The 22,300-nt window shown below is 40.3% G+C and overlaps 1 protein-coding gene across 1 annotated transcript in view; it reads left to right on the top strand.

Annotated features, from left to right (window-relative positions):
- The window catches only part of EFHC1 (EF-hand domain (C-terminal) containing 1), a 78,161-nt gene extending 57,310 nt beyond the window's left edge, over nucleotides 1-20,851 (top strand). Inside the window, exons 7-11 of the mRNA XM_006902817.1 lie at nucleotides 307-447; nucleotides 3,001-3,214; nucleotides 3,613-3,748; nucleotides 18,314-18,524; nucleotides 20,780-20,851. Of these exons, the coding sequence (XP_006902879.1) occupies nucleotides 307-447; nucleotides 3,001-3,214; nucleotides 3,613-3,748; nucleotides 18,314-18,524; nucleotides 20,780-20,851 (774 nt within the window). The remainder of the gene's footprint in view (nucleotides 1-306; nucleotides 448-3,000; nucleotides 3,215-3,612; nucleotides 3,749-18,313; nucleotides 18,525-20,779) is intronic.
- The last annotated feature ends 1,449 nt before the right edge of the window (nucleotides 20,852-22,300 follow it).

Raw genomic sequence — 22,300 nt, 5'->3', positions numbered from 1 at the left:
AGTGTTTGGTGGAGCTCCCTCATTAAAACAAGCTTGGAAGCAGGAGCGACATCCACTTCCACAATAGCTTGCCTCCAGAAACTCTATGAACCGGGAGAAACGATGAAAGTTATACAAATGTTCAGGTCTTTCGTTCATAGAGTTGCTATGAGTTGTCTACAACTCAAGGGCACATAACAGCAATATTAGTATATACAGGAATTATTTACAATAAGTATTTTTCAGAGTTTTAAAAAGGAAACATATTACTACCTTTAATGTAATTATAACACATACAATACCTTTGTGCTTCCATTATGTCCCCAGGAATTGCCTCCCTATAACGGTTTTGGACTAGTTGAAGATTCTGCTCAGAATTGTTTTGCTCTGATCCCAAAAGCTCCAAAAAAAGATGTTATTAAGATGCTGATGAATGATAACAAGATGCTTCGTTATTTGGCTAAACTGGTAAGGCAAACGTTTATATAAATTCTGGTCTGTCTCGATAGTGTGAGAATGATCCTTTCTGTGTGTAAGTAGCACAATAGTTGTCAGAGTTAAGAGTTTTACGCAAAAGACCATTTGATCTGGTACCCAGTCTTCAGGCAGGTTAATAGAAACAAAACAAAACAAAAATCTCTGCCATCCACTTGATTCCAACTATACTGACCCTAAATAATAGAATAGAACTGCCCTCAGAGGGTTTCCAAGCTGGTGAATCTTTACAGAATCACATTGCCACATTCTCCTCTGCAATGGCTGGTGGGTTTGAACTGCTGATCGTTTAAATAGTGGCCAAGTGCTTTGCTACCCATGTGGTAGGCTAAGCCTTCACCCAACTCAAGTCCTAACTCCAAAAAGAATCTTTCTTAGATCATTAATCTCTTCCCTCCGTGCCTCAAATTTTGACAGACTTTTCTGACTTAAAAAAAAATTAAGCAATTTTATGTTTCATATCTAAAAGCATATAAGCATATAAGCAATTATATGTTATTTGTGTATCTGTGTACCTTTCTAGTATATTGTGATTTCCTTGAGGGTAAGGGCCATATCTGGCTCATCTTTAGTGATACCTAGTTTGATACATTTTTATATTCCATAAATTTAATAAGGGAAATCATCATACTAATTTAATAGATATTCCAACTGTAAGATCATACAATTAGTGATTAAGAGTGTACATGTATAAACAGACATAAGTTCATATCTTGCATATTCCATTTACTGATTGAATTACCTAAGGCAAATTACTGAAAGGAAGTAAAAAGATATGTATGTTTAAAAACTTAGAAAACATAAACTGGAATGTTGTTGTTATGTGAGATCAAGTTGCCTGTAGTTCTTGTGACTCTCTGTACAATAGCTCTGAACCCTTCCCTATCCTGAGCTAGTCTCACTGTCTCTGACACACTTGCCCCTATTACCCCATTCACTCTGTCAATCTATCTTATCTGGGTTCTTCTTCTCCCACAATATCCCTCAACCCTTCCAAGCACGATGTGCTTGTCCAAGGACTGGTCCTTCCTGACAACATGCACAAAGTATATGAGACAAAGCTTCAAAATCCTTGCCTCCAGAGGGCAACTTGATTTCAGGACAGATATGTTTGTTCTCTTGGCAGTTCATGATATGTTCAATACTCTTTTTAAAAAAGATTTTTTTATGTGTGTACTGTCAGTAGAACAAGATGATTGACTTCACATGCAAGCAAGATTCTACTGAAGATTATCCAAAAACGACTGGAAGAGCACATCAGCAGAGAACTGCCAGAAGTCAAGGCTGGGTTTAGAAGGGGTCGTGGTACTAGGGATATTGTAGCTGATGTTAGATGAATCTTAGCTGAAAGCAGGGAATACCAGAGGAATGTCTATCTGTGTTTCATTGATTATGCAAAGGCATTTGACTGTGTGGATCATAACAAACTGTGGCTGACTCTGAGAAGAATGGGAATCCCAGAACATTTGATCGTTCTAATGTGAAACTTATACTTGGACCAAGAGGCAGTTGTCAGAACAGAGCAAGGAAACACTGAATGGTTCAAAATTGGGAAGGGTGTGCGCCAGGGATGTGTCCCATCTCCATACCTTTTCAACCAGTATGCAGAACAGATTATCTGAGAGGCTGGGCTCTATGAGGAGAAGTGGGGCGTCAGAATTGGTGGAAGATCTATCAACAATCTGCGATATGCAGATGATACAACCCTGCTTGCTGAAACTGAGGAGGACCCGAAATGCTTGCTGCAGAGGGTCAAGGACTGCAGCCTTCGGTATGGATTGAGGCTCAATGTCAAGAAGACAAAGATTCTCACCACTGGACCAACCAGGATGAATGGTGAAGAGATTGAGATTGTTAACAACTTTAGTCTGCTTGGCTTCACAGTCAACACTCTTGGCACCAGTAGCCAGGAAATCAAAAGACATATTACCATGGGAAAGTCTGTTGTTAGGGACCTCTCCAAAGTACTGAAGAGCAATGGTGTCACTCTGGAGACTAAGGTGCATCTGATACAGGCTATGGTCTTTGCAATCACTTGTTATGCATCATAGTTGGACAGTGACTAGGGAGGATAGAAGGAGAATTGATGCCTTTGATCTGTGGTGCTGGAGAAGAGTATTGATTGTACCATGGACTGCCAGGAAAACAAACAGATTCATCCTTGAGAGGGTTAAACCAGGCTTCTCCTTGGAGGCAAGGATTCTGAGGCTTCATCTGACACACTTTGGACATGTTGTAAGGATGAACCAGTCCTTGGAGAGGGACATCATACTTGGGAGGGTGGAGGGACGGCGCAAGAGGGAAGACCCTCTATGAGGTGGATTGATTTAGTGACTGGGGTACTTGGGATGGGTGTGTCAGAGGCAGTGCGATTGTTTCAGGATAGAGCAGGGTTTAGGGTTGTTGTACATAGGGTTGCTATGAGTCACAAGCGACTCGACGGCACATAACAACAACAACCTGGCTACGTAGGCTCTGGATTGGTGCACTGGCTTAGAAATTTCTTCTACTTCACCCACCCCTTAGGAGTCTCCCATTCCAGAAGACAAAGATCGTCGATTCATCTTCTCTTACTTTTTAGCCACCGATATGATCAGTATCTTTGAGCCTCCAGTGAGAAATTCTGGCATCATTGGGGGCAAATACCTTGGCAGAACTAAAGTTATTAAACCAGACTCCTCAGTGGAGAATCCTGTCTACTATGGCCCTACTGACTTCTTCATTGGTGCTGAGATTGATGGTAGGTCTAAAGATAATTTAGGCTTTCCTAGTAGATGAATTAGTAAATTTTTCTTTGTAGGAATTTGATCCTATTATCTCTTGTATAAGTAAACTATGCTATATCCTGATCAAAATAAAGTATGTGTGCTGCCGAAAATATTAATGTGCTTCTTTATCTACTAAATTCTAAATTAGTTGCATTTGTTGGCATGGATTCATGCACTCTATATGTAAACACTGAGCTTCCTAAATGCTGTGTAGTCGACTGCCTAGTAGTTTATGGACATGTTGGCAATTCAGTACTTGGGGTCACAAATGAGCATCCACAAACTTGTCACTGGAGGGCCGATATTATTGTATTCCTGATTGCATGTTAAAAAGATAACCAAGCCAAGTGTAATACTGTCTTTCCCTCAGTGTTTGGCCACCGGTTCATCATCCTTGATGTAGACGAGTATGTGTTGAAGTATATGGAGAGCAATGCCACCCAGTATTCAGCAGAAGCACTAGCATCAATTCAGAACCATGTTCGAAAGCAAGAGGCTCTGGAAAAGTATGTTTCATGACCAACGTTCATTTTAGAGTTGGCACATACTAGGTATTTAAGAAACAGTTCTTGTAAAATAAGTAAGTAATCACTTTTTATTTTCAAATTTCCCCTATCGGATAGGAGTTATTAAACATGCTCATGTGGTTCCCTAGTTTTAGTAGTATCTTTAAACTTTTCCAACTTTATTAATTTAGCAAGTAATTATTGAGTATCTACTATGTTTCAAATATTGTCAGAGCCCTTGGGCTGTTATCAATAAATCAGACAACAAAAAAGTGCTGCTTTCATGAGCTGACCTTCTAACATAACAGGACATAGACAATAAACCACAAAGGTAAATAAATTATGTAGAATATGAATTTCCTGGGGCTGCTGGAACAAATTATCACAAACGTGATGCTTTGAAACAGTAGAATTTGTAGGGAGGCACTCACTCTTTAAAATAATCAACATATATTATCGAGAGGGTTGCATTTGCCCAAAGGGCAAAAAGTCCTGGTATAGAGGCTGTATGGGGACAAAAGGAAGAGGGAAGAGTATGCTACACTGTGTGCATTGCAATTACTGTCATAAAAGGTGTATGAATGATTGACTGGAAAACCAATTAGCCCTGTAGACTTTCACTCAAATCACAAGAAAACCACCACTATTAGACAAACCTACCAACCATAATAAAAATCTATTCTCTCCACAACAAATTGTGACTAGTCTGGATGAGAACTGGAATCCCAGAACACTTGATTGTGCTCATGCTAAACCTATGCTTCGGCCAAGAAGCAGTCTTCACAATAGAGCAAAGAAACACTGCATGATTGGAAAAGAATAGAACCCTGAAAATGTATATTTTTTATGACTCTTTAATGGAGGATCTATATTAAGGAAAGCAATACAAAAATGTTTTGTTATTGTTGTTATTAGAGTTTATTATGATTCATACTGAACTCACGTGAAGGACTATAATTGCCTAGAAGGGTTTTCTGAGCTGTAATCTTGGTGGAAGCAGTTCACTAGGTCCTTGTTTACTAGATAAGTTCACAAGAAGACACTGTGTACATATGGGGAGTGTGTGCGTAGGTAGGTAGTGTGTGTTTATAGTCTTTATTGTTAAATAACTATTTTTTTATAAAAAAATAAATCTATTCTCTTGCACTTCTGGAAGCCAGAAGTCCTGAATCAAGGGCTGGAAGTCTAGAATCAAGATGTTACACCCCTCTCCACAGGAATACCACAGTCTCGCCACCACCATCACTAGGGTTTCACTTTCACCACGGTCTTGATCCCACCAGGCTCTCACTTCACCCAGGTCTCACTCTCACCAGGGTCTTGCTGTAGACTTCCTCAAATATCACTGCCCAATATGGGAAGCACTCTCTTATCCTACTCCCACAGCTGTTGATGATTTACAAGACCATGTGTCTGCAGTTAAGGTAGGTGGAGACCAGAGGAGGCTAATATAATGGCTAGAAAAGCCAACTTTAAAAAAAATTATTAATTTCAATGAAAATTTAGAGACTTCGAATTTCCATTCATTCGTTGTTGCACTTTTCTCCCCTCCCAGCCCTCCCCCCTACTACACTACCCTCTTGGAAAAGTAAAAGAAAAATTCTTTCATTGTTTTACAATCCCTCCCCCTAGGCCAACTCCACTATACAGCCTTTGCTGTGGACTCCTGTCATGACAAAAATACCTAATAACATATCCTTTTTAAACAGTTTTCTCCCTCATCTGTTTCAGTGCAGTATACATTATTTATCCCATCTTTCTCAGTCTCCCCCCAACCCCAAGGTCAGTCCTGTTTTACAACAGTGGCACCATGCAGTATTTGTCCTTTTGTGACTGAGATACTTCACTCAGCATAATGTCCTCCAGGGTAACCCATTTTGAATAATATTGCATGAGTTCCTTGTTTTTCAATGCAGCGTAGTATTCCATTGTGTGAATATACCACAGCTTCCATTCATTTGTTGATGAGTACTTAAGTTGTTTCCAACTCCTTGCTATTGTGAACAAAGCCGTGATAAACATGGGTGTGCATATATCTGCTTGGGTGTCAGTTATGGTCTCTTTGGGGTATGTTCCCAGTAGTGCAGTTGCTGCGCCAAATGGTATCTCTATTTGCAACTTTTGAGAAAGCGCCATACCACCTTCCACAGTGGTTGCACCATTTTACACTTCCAACAACAGTGAAAAAGGGTTCCAGTTTCTCCACAACCTCGCCAGCATTTGTTGTTTGCTGTTCTGTTAAATTTTGCTATTCTGACTGGGGTGAGATGATATCTCATAGTTGTTTTGATTTGCATCTCTCTTAGAGCTAGGGATTTTGAACATTTCTTCATGTGCTTGTTGGCCATCTGAATGTCTTCTTTGGTCTGTTCATATCCTGTGCCCATTTTTCTATTGGATTATTTACCTTTATCTTGTTGTGGTGCTCAAGTATTTTATAAATTCTGGATATAAGTCCCTTATCTGATATGTTATTACCAAATACTTTTTCCCAGTCTGTGGCTTCCCTGTTTACCTTGTTGGAGAAGTTTTTGGATGTGCCCAGGGATTTAAGTCTTAGAAGATCCCATTCATCTATTTTATCTTTTCCTGGTAAAAGCCAACTTTTTAACTAACACTGCAGAACCCTATGTTCAACAGAATGAAATTGCGATTGTGCAGTCATTATGTTGATCGATTTCATTGAGAGTCTTCCTCTTTTTCACTGACCTGTTTTCCCAAGCATGGTATCTTTCTTCAGGAACTGGATCCTTTAATTAATGTCCAGAGTATATGAGATGAAGCCTCTACCGTCTTTGCTTCTAAGGAGCACTCTGACTGCACTTCTTTCAATACAGATTTGTTTATTCTTTTGGCATTCCAAGCTATATTCGATATTCTTTGCCAACAAGAATTCAAAGGCTTAAATTCTTCCTCAGTCTTCCTAATTCATTACCCAATCTTTACATGTATATGAAACAATTGAAAACATCATAAAGCAGGTACACCTTAGTCTTTACAGGGGCTTTCTTGCTCTGTAGCTTGTTAAGAGTTTCTTGGCAGTAGATTTACCTAGTACAATCATATGACTTCTTGAGAGACACTTCCACTGGTGTTAATTATGGAGCCAAGTAAAATGAAATCCTTGACAACGTCGATCTTTCCTTAGTTTATCATGATGATGTTTCTTGGTCCTGTTCTGATGAGACAGTGGGCTTGTGGGCTGGGCTGGCCTAGCCTGAGGCCTTTGGAGTCTCCCTCCACTCTGGAAGTTGGCTGGCTGGCTGACGTTGCAGTGGTGTTTTCGCCTTGGTGGCAGTCAGGCAAGGGAAGTGTCTGGGGTCCAGTTGTCGTGTGTTACTGTTCTGACTGGGGGCAGAGGCCGAGGCCTGCTCGAGGGTGTGAGATATCAGTTGGCCTAGTGGATAGAAAGATTGTACCAAGTCAAAGGTGGGTGACTCTAATCCGCAGCCCTCAGGCCTGGCTTTAATTGGTTTTGGTCAAACATTCTTCCGGGTTGTATAGCCCTGGTGTGTCCACTTGCTGTACAGAGATAACTCGTGGTTGCAGTGCAGCTGAACACTGTGACACTGATGTGTCAAATGTGATAATGGTTACCCATGGTACACAGTGTTTGGTGGAAAATAGCTTGCCTCTGGAAACCCTATAAACCTGGAGAAAGGATGAAAGTTATACAAGTGTCCAGGACTTTCGTTCACAGGGTTTGCTATGAGTCGCCTACGACTCAATGGCACTTAACAACAACATACTGAAGACTATAGTCTGAGCTTTATCAATAAATACTTCAAGTTTTCTTTGTGTGGGTAAAAGAGGTAGCTGTAGCTGGTTGAGGGGGGCAGTCTCTTCTGATTGTTTCTTTGTTTTCCATATAGTAGAAGAATAAGGATTGGAGAACATCCTGGGGGAGAAATTGTCAAATACTCTTTTACTGAATCACTTACTTACTCACTACTGTCCAGTCAGAACCGACTCTGACCCTCTTGTGGGGTTTTCAAGGCTATAAATCCTGTGGGAGGAGATTGCCCATCTTTCTCCTGTGAAGCCAGTCATAGATTTAAACCTCCAAATAGGACAGACTATACCACAAGAGCTCCTTGTTTTTATTACTGTGTGGACAAAATTAATATTAAAATGAACTAAAGACATGTATTATTTCCTTTTATTTGCTGCTGAGAACAAAAGATTTGCCAATTATAATTTATATGAGCCATTAAATGATCCAGTCTAATTCCAGATATCTTAAAATATGAGAAAAAATTGTATTTGAAGACTGATAAAATGTGTCAGCTCTCTAAAAAATTGGAAGTTGTCTAGGAACCTTGGAGCTATCTAGAAAAGTAGAAGTATAAGATGATGTCAGGGAAGCAGTAAGGGCCTAATTGAGATTCAAGGCCATACATTTAAGTCAAGTAATTTACAGATGTCTTTTTCTAACTGTCCCTTATGTGTGCAAATACTATGACCCAGCAGACACTGGGAAGCTTCTTATTTTTTCATAGTATCAGGAAAATAATTTTCCTTCCCTCTGATTTATCAGTGAGAAAAAGTTAATTTTTTATGTCCTTAATAAAAATGAATAGCAATTAAAAATCTGGGTTAAGAGAATTATAGCTATGCTTTTAAAAATGTTCACCTTTCCTCTCTTCACGTCTGATGGATCTGAAGAGTGAGAGGAAATAATTGAAGATGATTTAAATGTGTGCTGAGCCTTTGCTTTCTTTCTCCACCCACAGAGTAATGACTCTCTAAAGAAACACAAATCTTTTATCTTACCAGTCACTGCTAGTGTAGTGAAGGTGATTCAGAGTACATTTTATGTCCAGTGTCAGCTGCATGACAATGAAATTGGGAATTAGCCATTTGCCTTTTCTGAACAACAACAACAACAAATTAAAATAGTAAAGTTGACCTGGCACTGAACCAAAAGTTCTTTATGGTTTTTGGATCCTTATTGTAATATATTGAGCCAGATTTAAAGATTACCAATGCACATGCTCTATCTACATAAAGGCCCATATGTGAATAGCATATCTAAACACAAACATATTCATGTGCCCTCTTGTTGCACAATAAAATGCCTAATTAACAAGCCTAATGTTAGTGGAGAAACAATTGAAAGTTATACAATTGTTCAGGTCTTTCGTTCATAGGGTCGCTATGAGTCATCTACAACTCGATGACATTTAACAACACCAACACCAACATAGAGAGAACTCTGTGGGCCTGGTGGATAGAACAAAAGTGATGCTACCAAGTCAAAGGTGGATAATTTTAGTCTGTGGATATCAAGCCTGGTTTTGGTTTTGGTCAAACATTCTTCTAGATCATAAAGCACTAGTCTGTTCATTTGCTGTAGAGAGGTAACTCGTGGTTGCTGTGATGCTGAACACTGTGACACTGATGTGTCAAATGTGATAATGGTCACCCATGGTGGACAGTGTTGGCTGGAGCTCCCCAATTAAAACAATCTTGAAAGCAGGAGCGGCATCCACTTCCAAAATAGCTTGCTTCCAGAAACCTTATGAACTTGGAGAAACTATGAAAGTTATACAGTTGTTCAGATCTTTCGTTGATAGGGTCACTATGAGTCATCTACGACTTGACAGCACTTAACAACAACAACAAAACAATGTTAGGACAGGGAGTTCTGCTGGCCTAGTGGCAAGAAGCTGCACTGCAATCCTGAAAGCCCTCGGTTCAAGGCAACCAGCTGTTCCACAGGAGGATGGCCAGTCTCCTCCTGTACAATCAACTGCCCTTGAAACCCCACTGGAAAGTCAGCTCTGGGTCAGTTCTGACTCTATGGTAAATAACAATGATAGGACAGGGTTCAAATTTGTTGTTCACAGGCTTGCTATGAGTTGTATTTGACAGTACATAACAACAACAACATTGTTTATTCAATTTCCAAAAGTCTTTCCTTTCCTGCTCAATGAACTTTTGATCTTTTTTCCCCCCTTTCAGCCATTTGCTTCTCCAATATGAAAATAGAGATAATAATAAAAAAAAAAAAACTCATTGCTGTCAAGTTGATGCCAACTCATGGCTGCCCTTTGGGGATGCTCCATGGAGTTTTCAAGGCTATGACTCTGGAAGCAGGTGGCCAGGCTTGTCTTCCCTGGGGAGATCTGAACCACCAACCTTTAAGTTAGGTGTTAATTGCATAGCCTTTTGTACCACACAAGCCTAAACCCAAACTCATTGAGTTTATTCTGACTCTTTAACCATCCTTCCTTGGGGTTCTGAGGCTGTAAATCTCACAGAGTAAACTTCCCATTCTTTTCCTGCAGAGAAGCTGCTGGAATTAGACTGCAACATTTTAGTTGCTAGTACAGCACACTTCTGTGTCACCAGTGTCCCACCTTTTTGTGGTGGTTGTCAGATGCTGCCTAGTGAACTATGAGTCATGTTGTTGTTGTTATGTGCCATCGAGTCGTTTGCGACTCATAGCGACCCTATGTCAAACAGCCCTAAACCGTGCTCTATCCTGTGTCAATCTCATTGCCTCTGACACACCCCGATTACCCCAGTCACTGAATAAATCCACCTCATAGAGGGTCTTCCCCTCCTGTGCTGTCCCCCTACTCTACCCAGCAGGATGTCCCTCTCTAAAGACCTGTCTCTCCTTACAACATGTCCAAAGTATGTCAGACGAAGCCCCAGAATCCTTGCCTCCAAGGAGCAGCCTGGTTTAATCCTCTCTACGATGAATTGGTTTGTTTTCTTGGCAGTCCATGGTACATTCAATACTCTTCTCCAGCACCACAGCTCAAAGGTGTCAATTCTTCTATCCTCCCTAGTCATTGTCCAACTTTCTGATGCATAACAAGTGATTGCAAAAACCATGGCCTGTATCAGGCAGACCTTAGTCTCCAGAGAGACACTGTTGCTCTTGAGTATTTTGGAGAGGTCCCTAACCACAGACTTTCCCATCGCAATATGTTTTTTTATTTCCTGGTTACTGGTGCCAAGAGTGTTGACCGTGGAGCCGAGCAAACTGAAGCTGTGAACAATCTCAATCTCTTCGCCATCCATCCTGATGCTACCAATTGGTCCAGTGGTGAGAATTTTTGTCTTCTTGACATTGAGCCTCAGTCCATATTGAAGGCTGCAGTCCTTGACCCTCTGCAGTAAGTGCATGAGGTCCTCCTCAGTTTCAGCGAGCAAGGTTGTATCATCTGCATAACGCAGATTGTTGATAGATCTTCCACCAATCCTAACGCCACGCTTCTCCTCATAGAGCCCTGCCTCTCGGATAATCTGCTCTGCATACAGGTTGAAAAGTTATGGAGATAGGACACATCCCTGATGTACACCCTTCCCAATTTTGAACCATGCAGTGTTGCCCTGCTCTGTTCTGACTGCTGCCTCTTGGTCCAAGTATAGGTTTCGCATTAGCACGATTAAATGTTCTGGGATTCCCATTCTTCTCAGAGTCAGCCACAGTTATGATCCACGCAGTTAAATGCCTTTGCATAATCAATGAAACACAGTGGTCCTATTAAAGTCTGGAGCCATGTCCTGCCCTTCGCCATCATCACAATCTCCCTCAGAGTCAAACTCCCAGCTGTGTCACTGTGTCTGTCCATCTCATCGATCATCCTCCTCATTCACTGACGCTCTACATTCCCCCCATGATGGTTTTCTATTTTCCATATCAAAATTTCTAAATATTCTTATTTCTTTTTTTATTTTCCATATACTCCAAGTTCTTCCATATTTATTTCATTGTTGATCTGCAATATGAGATCAAATGACCCCATATGAGCTTCTCCAGTTTTCCCTTTTTGCCTTAGCATGTTACTATAAGGCTCATCTTTATTACCTTCCTTTGTCAGAGATTTCGGACCCCATTTCTTCAAACTTAATTTTTCTATTTTGTGCCTATAATGCCCACCCTCCTAACTTTATAAACACTCTTTTCAAACTGCTTTTTTTCCTTTCTGTTGTATGAATGAGAAATGGGTCTGTGTCTTCTTCAGAGGAGAGTGAGTTACTCTTTCAGAAACTGATAGGATAATCACATCTGAACTTTACATGCTCCGTGGCTCAAATACCTGAGAACATAAGGAAAATTTATATTTAACTGATTTTTACTGCTAAAATCTCCGGTTGATGGTCATTCATAGTTTAGTGTCTATATATGGTTGGAGATACAGTCATCAGACAGATATATTCTACTTTTGTAGTAAATAATACTCAAAGACAATTATATTGTTGTTGTTTTGTACCATCGAGTCAGAACCAACCCATAGTTAATCCTCAGGCAGGTTTTCAGAGGCAATTAATTGCATGGGAGGAGAGTGCCCGTCCTCCTCTCACAGACCAGCTGGTGGCCTCGAACTGCATGACTTCAAGATTGCAGTGCAGCTTCTTGCAACTAGGCCACCTTGTTGTTAAGTGCCATACGCAATTCATAGCAACACTATGAATGAAAGTCCTGGACACTTGTATAACTTTCATCCTTTCTCCAGGTTCATAGGGTTTCAGGAGGCAAGCTATTTTGGAAGTGGATGCCACTCCTGCTTCCAAGCTTGTTTTAATCGGGGAGCTCCACCAGACACTGTCCACCATGGGTAACCATTTGACACATCAGTGTCACAGTGTTCAGCTTCACAGCCACCACTAGTTACCTCTGTACAGCAAGTGGACACAGCAGGGCTATATGACCTAGAAGAATATTTGGCCAAAACCAATTAAAAACAGGCCTGAGGGTCATGGATTAGAGTCACCCACCTTGGCTTGGTTGCATCATTTTTTTATCATGAATTTTGATGCTTTTATTTTACTACCAAAAGAACACATACCTAAAAAAAATCAAGCAGTAAAATTATGGGAAATAGAAAAAATGTTAACAAAGTTATCTTAAGAAAATTTCACAGACCAGAGTTGGCTTCTATTATTTTGCTTTTCAATATGCATAAAAAATGAGATCCACCACCCACCCCTAAGTTTGTCATGTTCTGGTGATTTCCTTGTTTCTGTGTCACCACTCTTACCACATTCCATCAGGGTTACACATATTGGCAGAGTTTCACGATTAGACAGACTAGGAAGAAAGTCCTGGTACTTTGCTCACAAGTAGTAGCCAATGGAAACCCTACGATAACAACAAAATATTGCCAAGTGGGGTGCTGGAACAGGGCTTCCTCAGTTGGAGGGTCCTGAAGATAGCTCAGGACCAGGCACTGTTTTGTTCTATTTTATAAGATCACCATGAGTTGATAGCAAATAACAAGACAAAAGGAAGCAATTCTGTGACACTATTTTACCTTCTTTCTTCTTGTTAGCATGACAATAATATGCTACACTATACAACACGACCCCCATCAGGACCCCTCTTTCTTTCTTTCTCTCTCTCGTTTCAATGAACATTTACAGAGATTTGGGATTCATTGTTGCACTTTTCTCCCATCCCACCCTACCCCCACCCCCAGTTCTCTCTTCTCTTTGAAAAGTAAAAGAAAAATTCCTTCATTGGTATACAATCCCCCCGCACCCCTCCACACCCATCCTGAGTATACTCCACTCTGCAACCTTCATTCCGGACTCTTAGGATAATCTTAATGCCCTTTAATATATTTCTTTTAAACTGTTTTCTCCCTCATCCATTTCAATGCAGTATACATAATTCATCCAGTTTTTCTTATTCTTAACCCTAAACCTGATGTCAATCGCATTCTATAGCAGTGGCACTATGCAGTGTTTGTCCTTTTGTAACTGAGATATTTCACTCAGCATAATGTCCTCCAGGGTTACCCATTTTGAATAATATTGCACGAGTTCCTTGTTTTTCAATGCAGTGTAGCATTCCATTGTGTGAATATACCATAGCTTCTCTATCCATTCGTTTGTTGATGGGCACTTAGGTTGTTTCCAACTCCTTGCTATTGTGAACAAAGCCACAATAAACATGGGTGTGTGTATATCTGCTTGGGTGTCAGTTATGGTCTCTGTGGGGTATATTCCCAGTAGTGGAATTGCTGGGTCAAATGGTATCTCTATTTGCAACTTTTGAGGAAGTGCCACACCGCCTTCCACAGTGGTTGCACTATTTTACACTTCCAACAACAGTGAAAAGGGGTTCCAGTTTCTCCACAACTTCGCCAGCATTTGTTGCTTGCTGTTCTGTTAAATTTTGCTATTCTTACTGGGGTGAGCTGATATAGAGCTAGAGATTTTGAACATTTTTTCATTTGCTTGTTGGCCATCTGAATGTCTTCTATGGTGAAGTGTCTGTTCATATCCTGTGCCCATTTTTCTATTGGATTATTTACCTTTATCTTGTTGTGGTGCTCAAGTATTTCATAAATTCTGGATATAAGTCCCTTTATCTGATATTTTGTTACCAAATACTTTTTCCCTGTCAGTGGATTCCCTTTTTACCCTGTTGGAGAAGTTTTTGGATGTGCATAGTGATTTGATTCTTAGGAGGTCCCATTCATCTATTTTATCTTCTCCTGGTTGTAGATTTTTCAGGATACTTGGAAGACTGTTATGTTGTGGATTAGGACTACTAGAGTTCTTCCAAGCTTTTCTTTAATGAAATTTATGGTCCTTGGTTTTAGTCCTAGGTCCATGATACACCTTAAGTTGGTTTTTGTATATGGAGTGAAGTGTGGATCTTGCTTAAATCTTCTGCAGATAGTTTTCCAATATTGCCAACACCACTTGTTAAAAAGGCTGTCATTTCCCCACTTGACTGATTTCATATCCTTGTCAAAAATCAGTTGACCATAAATAGATGGGCTGATTTCCAGGTTCTCAATTCTATTCCATTGTTCTATGTGTCTGTCATTGTATCAATACCATGCTGTCTTAACTACCACAGCAGTGTAGTAGGATTTTAAATCAGGGAGATGCCTTCTATCTTTTTTCTATTTTTAAGGAGTCCTTTGCTTATTCAGGGCTTCTTTCCATTCCAAATGAAGCTGGAGATTACCTTTTCCATCTCGTTGAAGAATGGGATTGGTGTTTGTATTGGGATTGCATTGAACGTGTAAATTGCCTTTGGTAATGTTGCCATTTTCACAATATTGAGTCTTCCTGTCCATAAGCAAGGGATATTATTCCACTTCTCCAGGTCTCTTTTTTTTTTTTTCTTATAGTGATGTTTTGTAATTTTCTTTTAATAGATCCTTTGTGCTTCTGGTTAGATTTACTCCCAAATATTTTATGTTGTGATTAGCTATTGTGAAGCGTACTGTTTTAGTTCCGCTCTGTATTCTCTTTGTCACTGTAGAGAAATCCAACTGAGTTTTGTATGTTGATCTTCTATCCTGCTACTTTGCTGAATTGGTCAACTATATCCAATAGTTTTCTTCTTGAGTCTTGAGGGTTTTCTGCAATTTTACCTCCTCCTTGCTAATTTGGATACTTTTTATTCCCTTCTCTTGTCTTATTGCTATTGCTAAGACTTCCAATACAATATTAAATAAGAGAAATGATAGTGGGCATCCTTGCCTAGTTCCTGTTCTTAAAGGGAATGCCTTTAACCTCTCTCCATTCAGAACAGTGTTGGCTCTCAGGTTTGCCTAAATACTTTTTACTTTGTTGAAGAAATTCCCCTCTAATCCTATTTTGTTGAGTGTTTTAATCAGAAAAGGTAATTGGATTTTGTCAAAGGCCTTTTCTGTGTCAATTGATAGGATCATGTGGTTCTTGTTCTTTGCTTTGTTAATCTGATGAATTACATTAATTGTTTTTCTTATGTTGAACAATTGTTGCATACCTTTTATAAGTCCCACTTGGTCTTGGTGGATTATTTCTTTGATGTATTGTTTGATTCTATTGGCTAGTATTCAGAATTTTTGTATCTATGTTCATGAGAGATATTGGCCTATAGTTTTCTATTTTGGTGGTGTCTTTTCTCAGCCTTGGTATCAAGGATATGTTTGCTTCATAGAATGAGTCTGGGAGAATTCCATCTTTTTCTATTTTCTGAAATAGTTTATGTAGAATTAGTGACAGTTCTTCTCTGAATGTTTGATAAAATTCACTTGTAAAACCATTTGGTCTAGGGCTTTTTTTGGTTTGAAGTTGTTGTATTACCGTTTCAATTTCTTCTTTTGTATTGGGTCTGTTCAGATGTTCAATTTCCATCAGTTTAGGTAGGTTGTGTGTTTCTAAGTATTTGTCCATTTCCTCTAGGTTTTCATATTTGTTTGAGTATGTTGTTGTTAAGTGCTATTGAGTCGCAGATGACTCATATTGGACCCTATGAAGGAGAGTCCTCAACACTTGTTTGAGTATATTTTTTCATAATATTCTAATGTTAGCTTTTTTATTTTAGTTGGTTCTGTTGTGATGTTGCCTGATACATCTCTTATTGGGATTATTTGTATCTTCTTTACCTGCTTTCTTAACCTCAGAGTGTATCATGAAGATTTATAAGAGCATGAATTAGTGCCACAAGTAATATGATATCATGAAGTGTTATCATAATTTAATCTTTGAGTGGGTATTACATTCACTTAATTATTTTTATAAATTAAATGTGGCGTGTTATACATGCATTCATGCTTTTCTCATTAATAATATATTCTTTTTCTCCTTCTGCAGCATTGCGAGGGAACTCTGGTGGGTAGGGAGTTGTGCTGCTGATACAAAAACAGTGCTTGTCTCGCAGTTCAAATCCACCAACGACTTTTAGGGAGAAAGATAGTCAATAAATAACATGTACAATTTACAGCCTTGAAAAATCTATTTGAGAGTCAATTATGAGTTGCTTTTGACTTGACAGCAATGAATTTGAGTTCATTTCTTTTTTTCAGCATTGTCAATAATCTCCTGAATTACTATTGTATCACCTGATTGTAGTATATATTCTTTAACCTGTTTCCTATTTTTAGGCATTTGGGGAAGTCCAAAATAATAACTTGATTGTTATATATTTATATACAACCCAGGATAATTATTTGAAATTGTTCTCTGGGATTTTGCTTTATGTTTCCAAATTGTTCCAGAAAGACTATTCCACTTTATACCTTTCCTCGCAAAGACTTTACTGATAACCTTAGTACGCAAAAGGGGGAAATAGTTTTAAAAGGCTATTTGTAATGGTGAATTTTTTTATATTATATATAAGAAAAAAGGGGGGGGGAAAGAACAGAAAAGCAATGGTAGAGCAAGGTTGAGAATGAGATAGGTAGGTCTCCTGAAAGAGTGTGCTGGAACTGAGCTGAGACATGACTTCCATTCTTCGCCTCTGACGTGAACTCTGACAAGGATTCTAATCATCACAAAAGGAAGAAGTACTTATTGACTTTGGGTTGTCTTTTCTTCCAAAAGGATTGAAGAAGGTGAAACAGGGAGTCTTTTCAACTCTAAAATTAATTTTCCCCTTATGACTGTCCTTTTATGATCAGAGAAATAAAATTTGGGCTTCCATAAATTGTGGTTGTGTTTTGAAGAGAAAGCTCTCCATCCAGCCAGACGCTCTGGGTTAACAATTTCTCTTCAATATTGTAAATGAATTCTCACTGGACTTTTCACTGCTCAATACATAGCAGTCTTACAACTTCCATAGAAAATCCTTCAAAACATCAGTGAATTGGAGAAGGAATGTGAAAACTTCAATAGACCTCTAACTGCATATCATATCTATACATATATGTTGTTGTTATGTGTCATCGAGTTGCCAGAGACTCATAGTGACCCTATGTACATTAGCTCTGAACTGTGCCCTATCCTCAGTAAATCTCGTGTCCGACAGACCTAATCCCATTTATATTTCTACACACACAGAAGAACTCTAACTACATAATAAATATCTATACATATAGATATATAAATGAGCTGTGATGCTGGAGAAGAATATTGAACATACCATGAACTGTCAGAAGAACAAATAGATTGTCTTGGAGAGGGTGAAACCACATTTCTCCTTGGAGGCAAGGATTTTGAAGCCTTGTCTCATCATATGTGGGTACGTGGCCAGGAGGGGCCAGTCCTTGGAGAAGGACATCGTGCTCGGAAGAGTGGAGGGACAGTGCAGGAGAGGAAGACTCCAGATGAGACGGGTTGTCACAGTAACTGGGTAATTGTATTAGGTACGTTGGAATCAGTAAAACTGGCTCAGGATAGGCCATGGATCAGAATTATTGTACATAGGGTCACTATGAGTCACAGGCGACTTGATGAATTAAAACAATAATTAATATACATGTACATATATATATACACACACACACACACATGTATCTGTACATATTCTCATACACTTCTTTTTAGACGCTGTAACATTAAATGTAAGTGACAATAAGAGACTTTCACTAACACAGACTTAGGCTAGCAATGTGACATTTTGCCCTTTTTAGTGTAGTGATCAACAGATGGCAGAACAGGAAACTGAGCTTTAGTTCCAAACCTGCACCCCGTCAGGCCTTCCTGCTGTGGTAGTTAACCTTCAGCCATTCAGGCAAGTGCTTAGTTGGTGGTCAGCTCAGCAGCAAAGCTATTTATCATTAGAAGCTTCGAGGACACACCAAGTGAGAACTTAGGCCACTAGATTAGATTGGTCAAGAATAAATGTCACATCCTGTCATTACCTTCCTTTCTCTACAGCAAGCAAACTGAAGAGGCTCCCGGCACAAAGGAACTAGAAACATTAATAGACACAATCCAGAAGCAACTGAAGGACAATTCATGTAAAGATAACCTTTGTGAGGCATTTCAAGCTCATGACAAGGGAGCTTCCGGATATGTGGACAGAGAGATGTTCTATAAAATTTGTGCATCTTTTAACATCCCACTTGAGGACTCCCTGATTAAGGAGGTCAGTATAAGGAACTGGTTGGTTGCCAACCTGAGCATCAATCATTAACTCTTACAGGAAATTGGGGGACTATTTGGGATGTTCAAATAAGATATCCTATCCTGATTATGGTATTTCCTCTTGATTCTAGAATGTGCATCCTTTTTTTGCTAATTGCTGTCCAGGGCAAAAGGAGCTCTGGTAGCATAGTAGTTTTTGTGTTGCTCTGTTAACCAAAAAGTCAGTAGTTCAAATCCACTTGGTGCTCCAAGGGAGAAAGATGAGAAGTCTCCTTCCATAAGGACTTACAGCCTTAGAGACCTGATGGAGGATTTCTATAAGTCAAAACTCAACTGCAGTGAGTAGCAGAGCAGGAACCAAAAATCTCTCTTCACGTGGGCATGGTGCTAGACAGCACACAGTAGTCAGAAGGCCATGGGGTCAGAGCTGAAAGAGGGCAGCAGAAAGAGGGGTGAGCATGGTGGATATGTGGGTGCCTTCACTGCTGCTACAGCCAGTACCACGACTATCTACTTCTCCTCCTCATTGTCGTCAAGTAAGAACCAACATGGCACTGAGCCCCCTGTAAGTTTTCAGAGGCTGTAAATAGCATGGGAGGAGATGGTCCACATTTGAGAGAATCTGGTGAATTCGAGCTGCCTGGTTTGGGGTTTGGCAGTGCCACTCCTTGCCATAGGCCACCAGAGCTCCCCTGTAAGCACCATTTATAGCCTGTACCTAAAATGGCACATTAGGTAGGCTAGTGTGAGAAAGGGAGGGACCGCCACCAAGCCAGTGGTGTCTGCTCATGGGCAGCTACAAATGGAGGGAAAGAATGGAAACTGTCCTCCTAGAATTTTCTAGAGTGAGTTGAAGACTTTTGTGCCCTTTCTCATTATAAACCACTTTAGTTTATATAGTTGCCAAGCTCTCCTGGAAGTCAAAACGAAATCTCTCCCACAATAGCTAAGGATTATTTTATTATCGGTGAGACAGTCTCATGAGTTAAAACCATCAAGACGCTGTAGACCTTTCAGGGAAAAGGAGTGTGCAGAAGTGAAGGCCTATTTAGGAGGGGGTGGTATTCAGAGCCAAATTGGGAGACTCTTCATAAATAGGAATATAAGCAGGGAGTGCAGGGAGAGGCAGCTAAAGAAAGACGGAGGGGTTTTTGTTCATATGGACCTGACACACATCTAATTTCCCAGACCTCAAAGTGACAACACATCCTGGTTTTGGTTCTCAAGTCATTGGCACCATCTGTGACCTGCCGTGGGGAGGTGGAGCAGCAGCTGGTGGGCAGAAGGCCAGCAGAGGGGAGGGCCAGGCGGGCTGGCACTTGCCCCATAAAGGAAGCCGCTGCCAGCCCCTCACAGTTGTCTCTGGGGACAGAATGACATAACTGGTGGTGAGGTCTGAGCAAGTTGTTCTGCTAACTCGCAGGCTGTCAAGTCTCAGGCGGTTCGAATCCACCTGTGACTCCTCAGGCAAAAGAGGGCAGCCTCCTCCCCTACAGGTTCGGAAGTCCGACGGAGGGGGGCCCGGCGGAGGCGGGCTGTGAGCTGTAACCTGGTCTGTATCAATGAGTTTGAGGTGTGTTTGTTTTCTGTTTTGTTTTTTAAAGATGCTTCACTTAGTCTGTGATAACAAGAATGTCCTATTTTAAGAGTTTTCTGTCACACAGACTTCTTGTTTGCTGTCAAGTTGGAACTGACTCTTAGCTGATCCCCCAGCAGGTTTTCAGAGGCAGTAAATGGAACCGGAGGAGATTGTCCATCTTTCTCCTGCAGAGCAGCTGGTGGGTTTAAGCCACCATGAGACTGCATTTAAAATAGTTTAAAATGAATTGGTTTTCATATATATTGTTTTTCATACCGGATCTTCCCCATTTCCTTTTCCCACCCCCTTCCTCCACCTATCATTTCGTGTGACCCTGTGGAAAACAATGTATACATACAAACTTTGTAAGTAAACCAGTGTAAAACACAATTTTTTTTGTTAAAAAAAAAAAGTTTAAAATGCTCTGAAAAAGACTCTGCCCTTTATAAATACAGGTACTAATCCTGGAATCCTGGGAAGCCATTTACTCCTTCTAAGTATAAAATGGAAATAGTGTCTGACATGCCCAATGTGTTCACAGATTCATTTCAGAATTGACTGAGGATGTAAAGACTCAGAACTGGTTCTAAACTCCTAGCGCCATTGTGCTGAGCTCTGCGGTGGGCTCAAGGCAGCCTTGTATATTTGCCTCACCTGTCACCCTGTCTCTCCCGCAGTTAATCAAGCTGTGCTCTCATGAAGAAGGCAGAATTAACTACTATAACTTCCTTCGTGCCTTCTCAAACTGACCTGACTGATGTGCGATGCAACACGAAGATGGGAAGCTGGAGCTGCCCTTCGAAATCTACCTTTTGCTCTTTGTACAGAGCCCCTGAAGTGAAATTCCTCCTTTTGGGTCTTATTACTACTGCCGAAGGCTGAATTAAATGGATCTTGTGGAATCCAAGATTGCTGTCGTGAGGAGTGGTGAATAATTAAAAAGCAGCAGGAATGACAAGATGTGGCGTAAGCATCATTTGATGTGTTAGGAATAAGCACACACACTGACCATTACCACCAGCCAAATGTTACACTTTCACCCCAATACTGCAGGGGAATAGACCACATGCTTTTCAAACCTACTAGTAAACTGACACGGAAAATTTCAGAGCATGGGACACATGCATAATAGGACCTGCATTATTTCATGAGATTCTTGTTTGAATTATTTGTGCATTTACTGAGCCTTGATGTAAACGCATTTCTTGGTGTGGGTTTTAGTTTTCAAAAATTTAAGAAAAGAAAATGATTATTTTAGAGACACTGGCTTTGAGATAGGAGGGAAAGACTAGTTATTTAATGAGCTCTGAGAGTCCCTCCTCACCGACCCTGAACCAGGACTGCTGCTTAGCTTTGAAATCAGACAGCATCTTCATCTTGATAAATGCTCTCGCAGTCCTCCTCAGTACTCAGAATCGGAGGGAGTACTACAGGATCCAAGAGCCTGGGCCTCTCAGAACTACTGGAGAACTTCTCTGAGTTTCCCCTTTTCTAATGACCTACTCAGCCTATCTTCATTTTATTGAAGGGGTTGGAAAAGTTGACTCCCCTTTTCTGCCCTAGGTCGGTACCTTAGGAAGAACCCGTGTTGTTTTTTGTTTCTCATCCAGTTGCATTACTATTTTTAAAAGTCTCATTCATTACTAGGGAGGAAAATGTAAAATGAATGAATAAAAACAAAAAGAAGAAAGAAAGAAAAAGCTTCCTCCTCAAGTATTTAAAAATCCCTTTCTGTGTAAAATGAAAACACTTAAGTTCTGTCCTTCCTGTATAAGGACCGCTGGTGCTGCATTGGTCAGTCTCTTGGCTACTGAATGGTTGGTGGTTTTGCACCACCCAGTGACTTGTAGTTATAAAGACTCTGGCCATCTGCATCCATAAAGTTAGTCCCAACCCCTCAGGGGCAGTTCTGCTCTGTCATGTGACACTGCAAATCAGAAAGCACAGCGCCCAGCAGCAATACCCATCCCGTCTCAGGGTAGTGTGAGAGGACAAAAGGGGCAGAGCTGCTTCTGTCTTTCTAGCTTCTTCCTTCCTTCACTTCCATTCAGCCATGGTGCTGTTTCTGGCTGTTTTCGAACCTGGAAAAGCAAGAACATGGAAACAGCCCAAATGTCCAACCACAATCGAATGGATTGAAAAATTATGGTCCATTCACATGATGGAATACTATGAAACACGCAGGAGCAATGATTTTG

This window comes from Elephantulus edwardii, unplaced genomic scaffold (assembly GCF_000299155.1).
Source record: "Elephantulus edwardii isolate Elephantulus edwardi_28Jun2011 unplaced genomic scaffold, EleEdw1.0 scaffold00455, whole genome shotgun sequence".
NCBI classification, from domain to species: Eukaryota; Metazoa; Chordata; class Mammalia; order Macroscelidea; family Macroscelididae; genus Elephantulus; species Elephantulus edwardii.
Note: the sequence above shows the minus strand (reverse complement) of the source record. Positions and strands in the feature narration are given on the sequence as shown.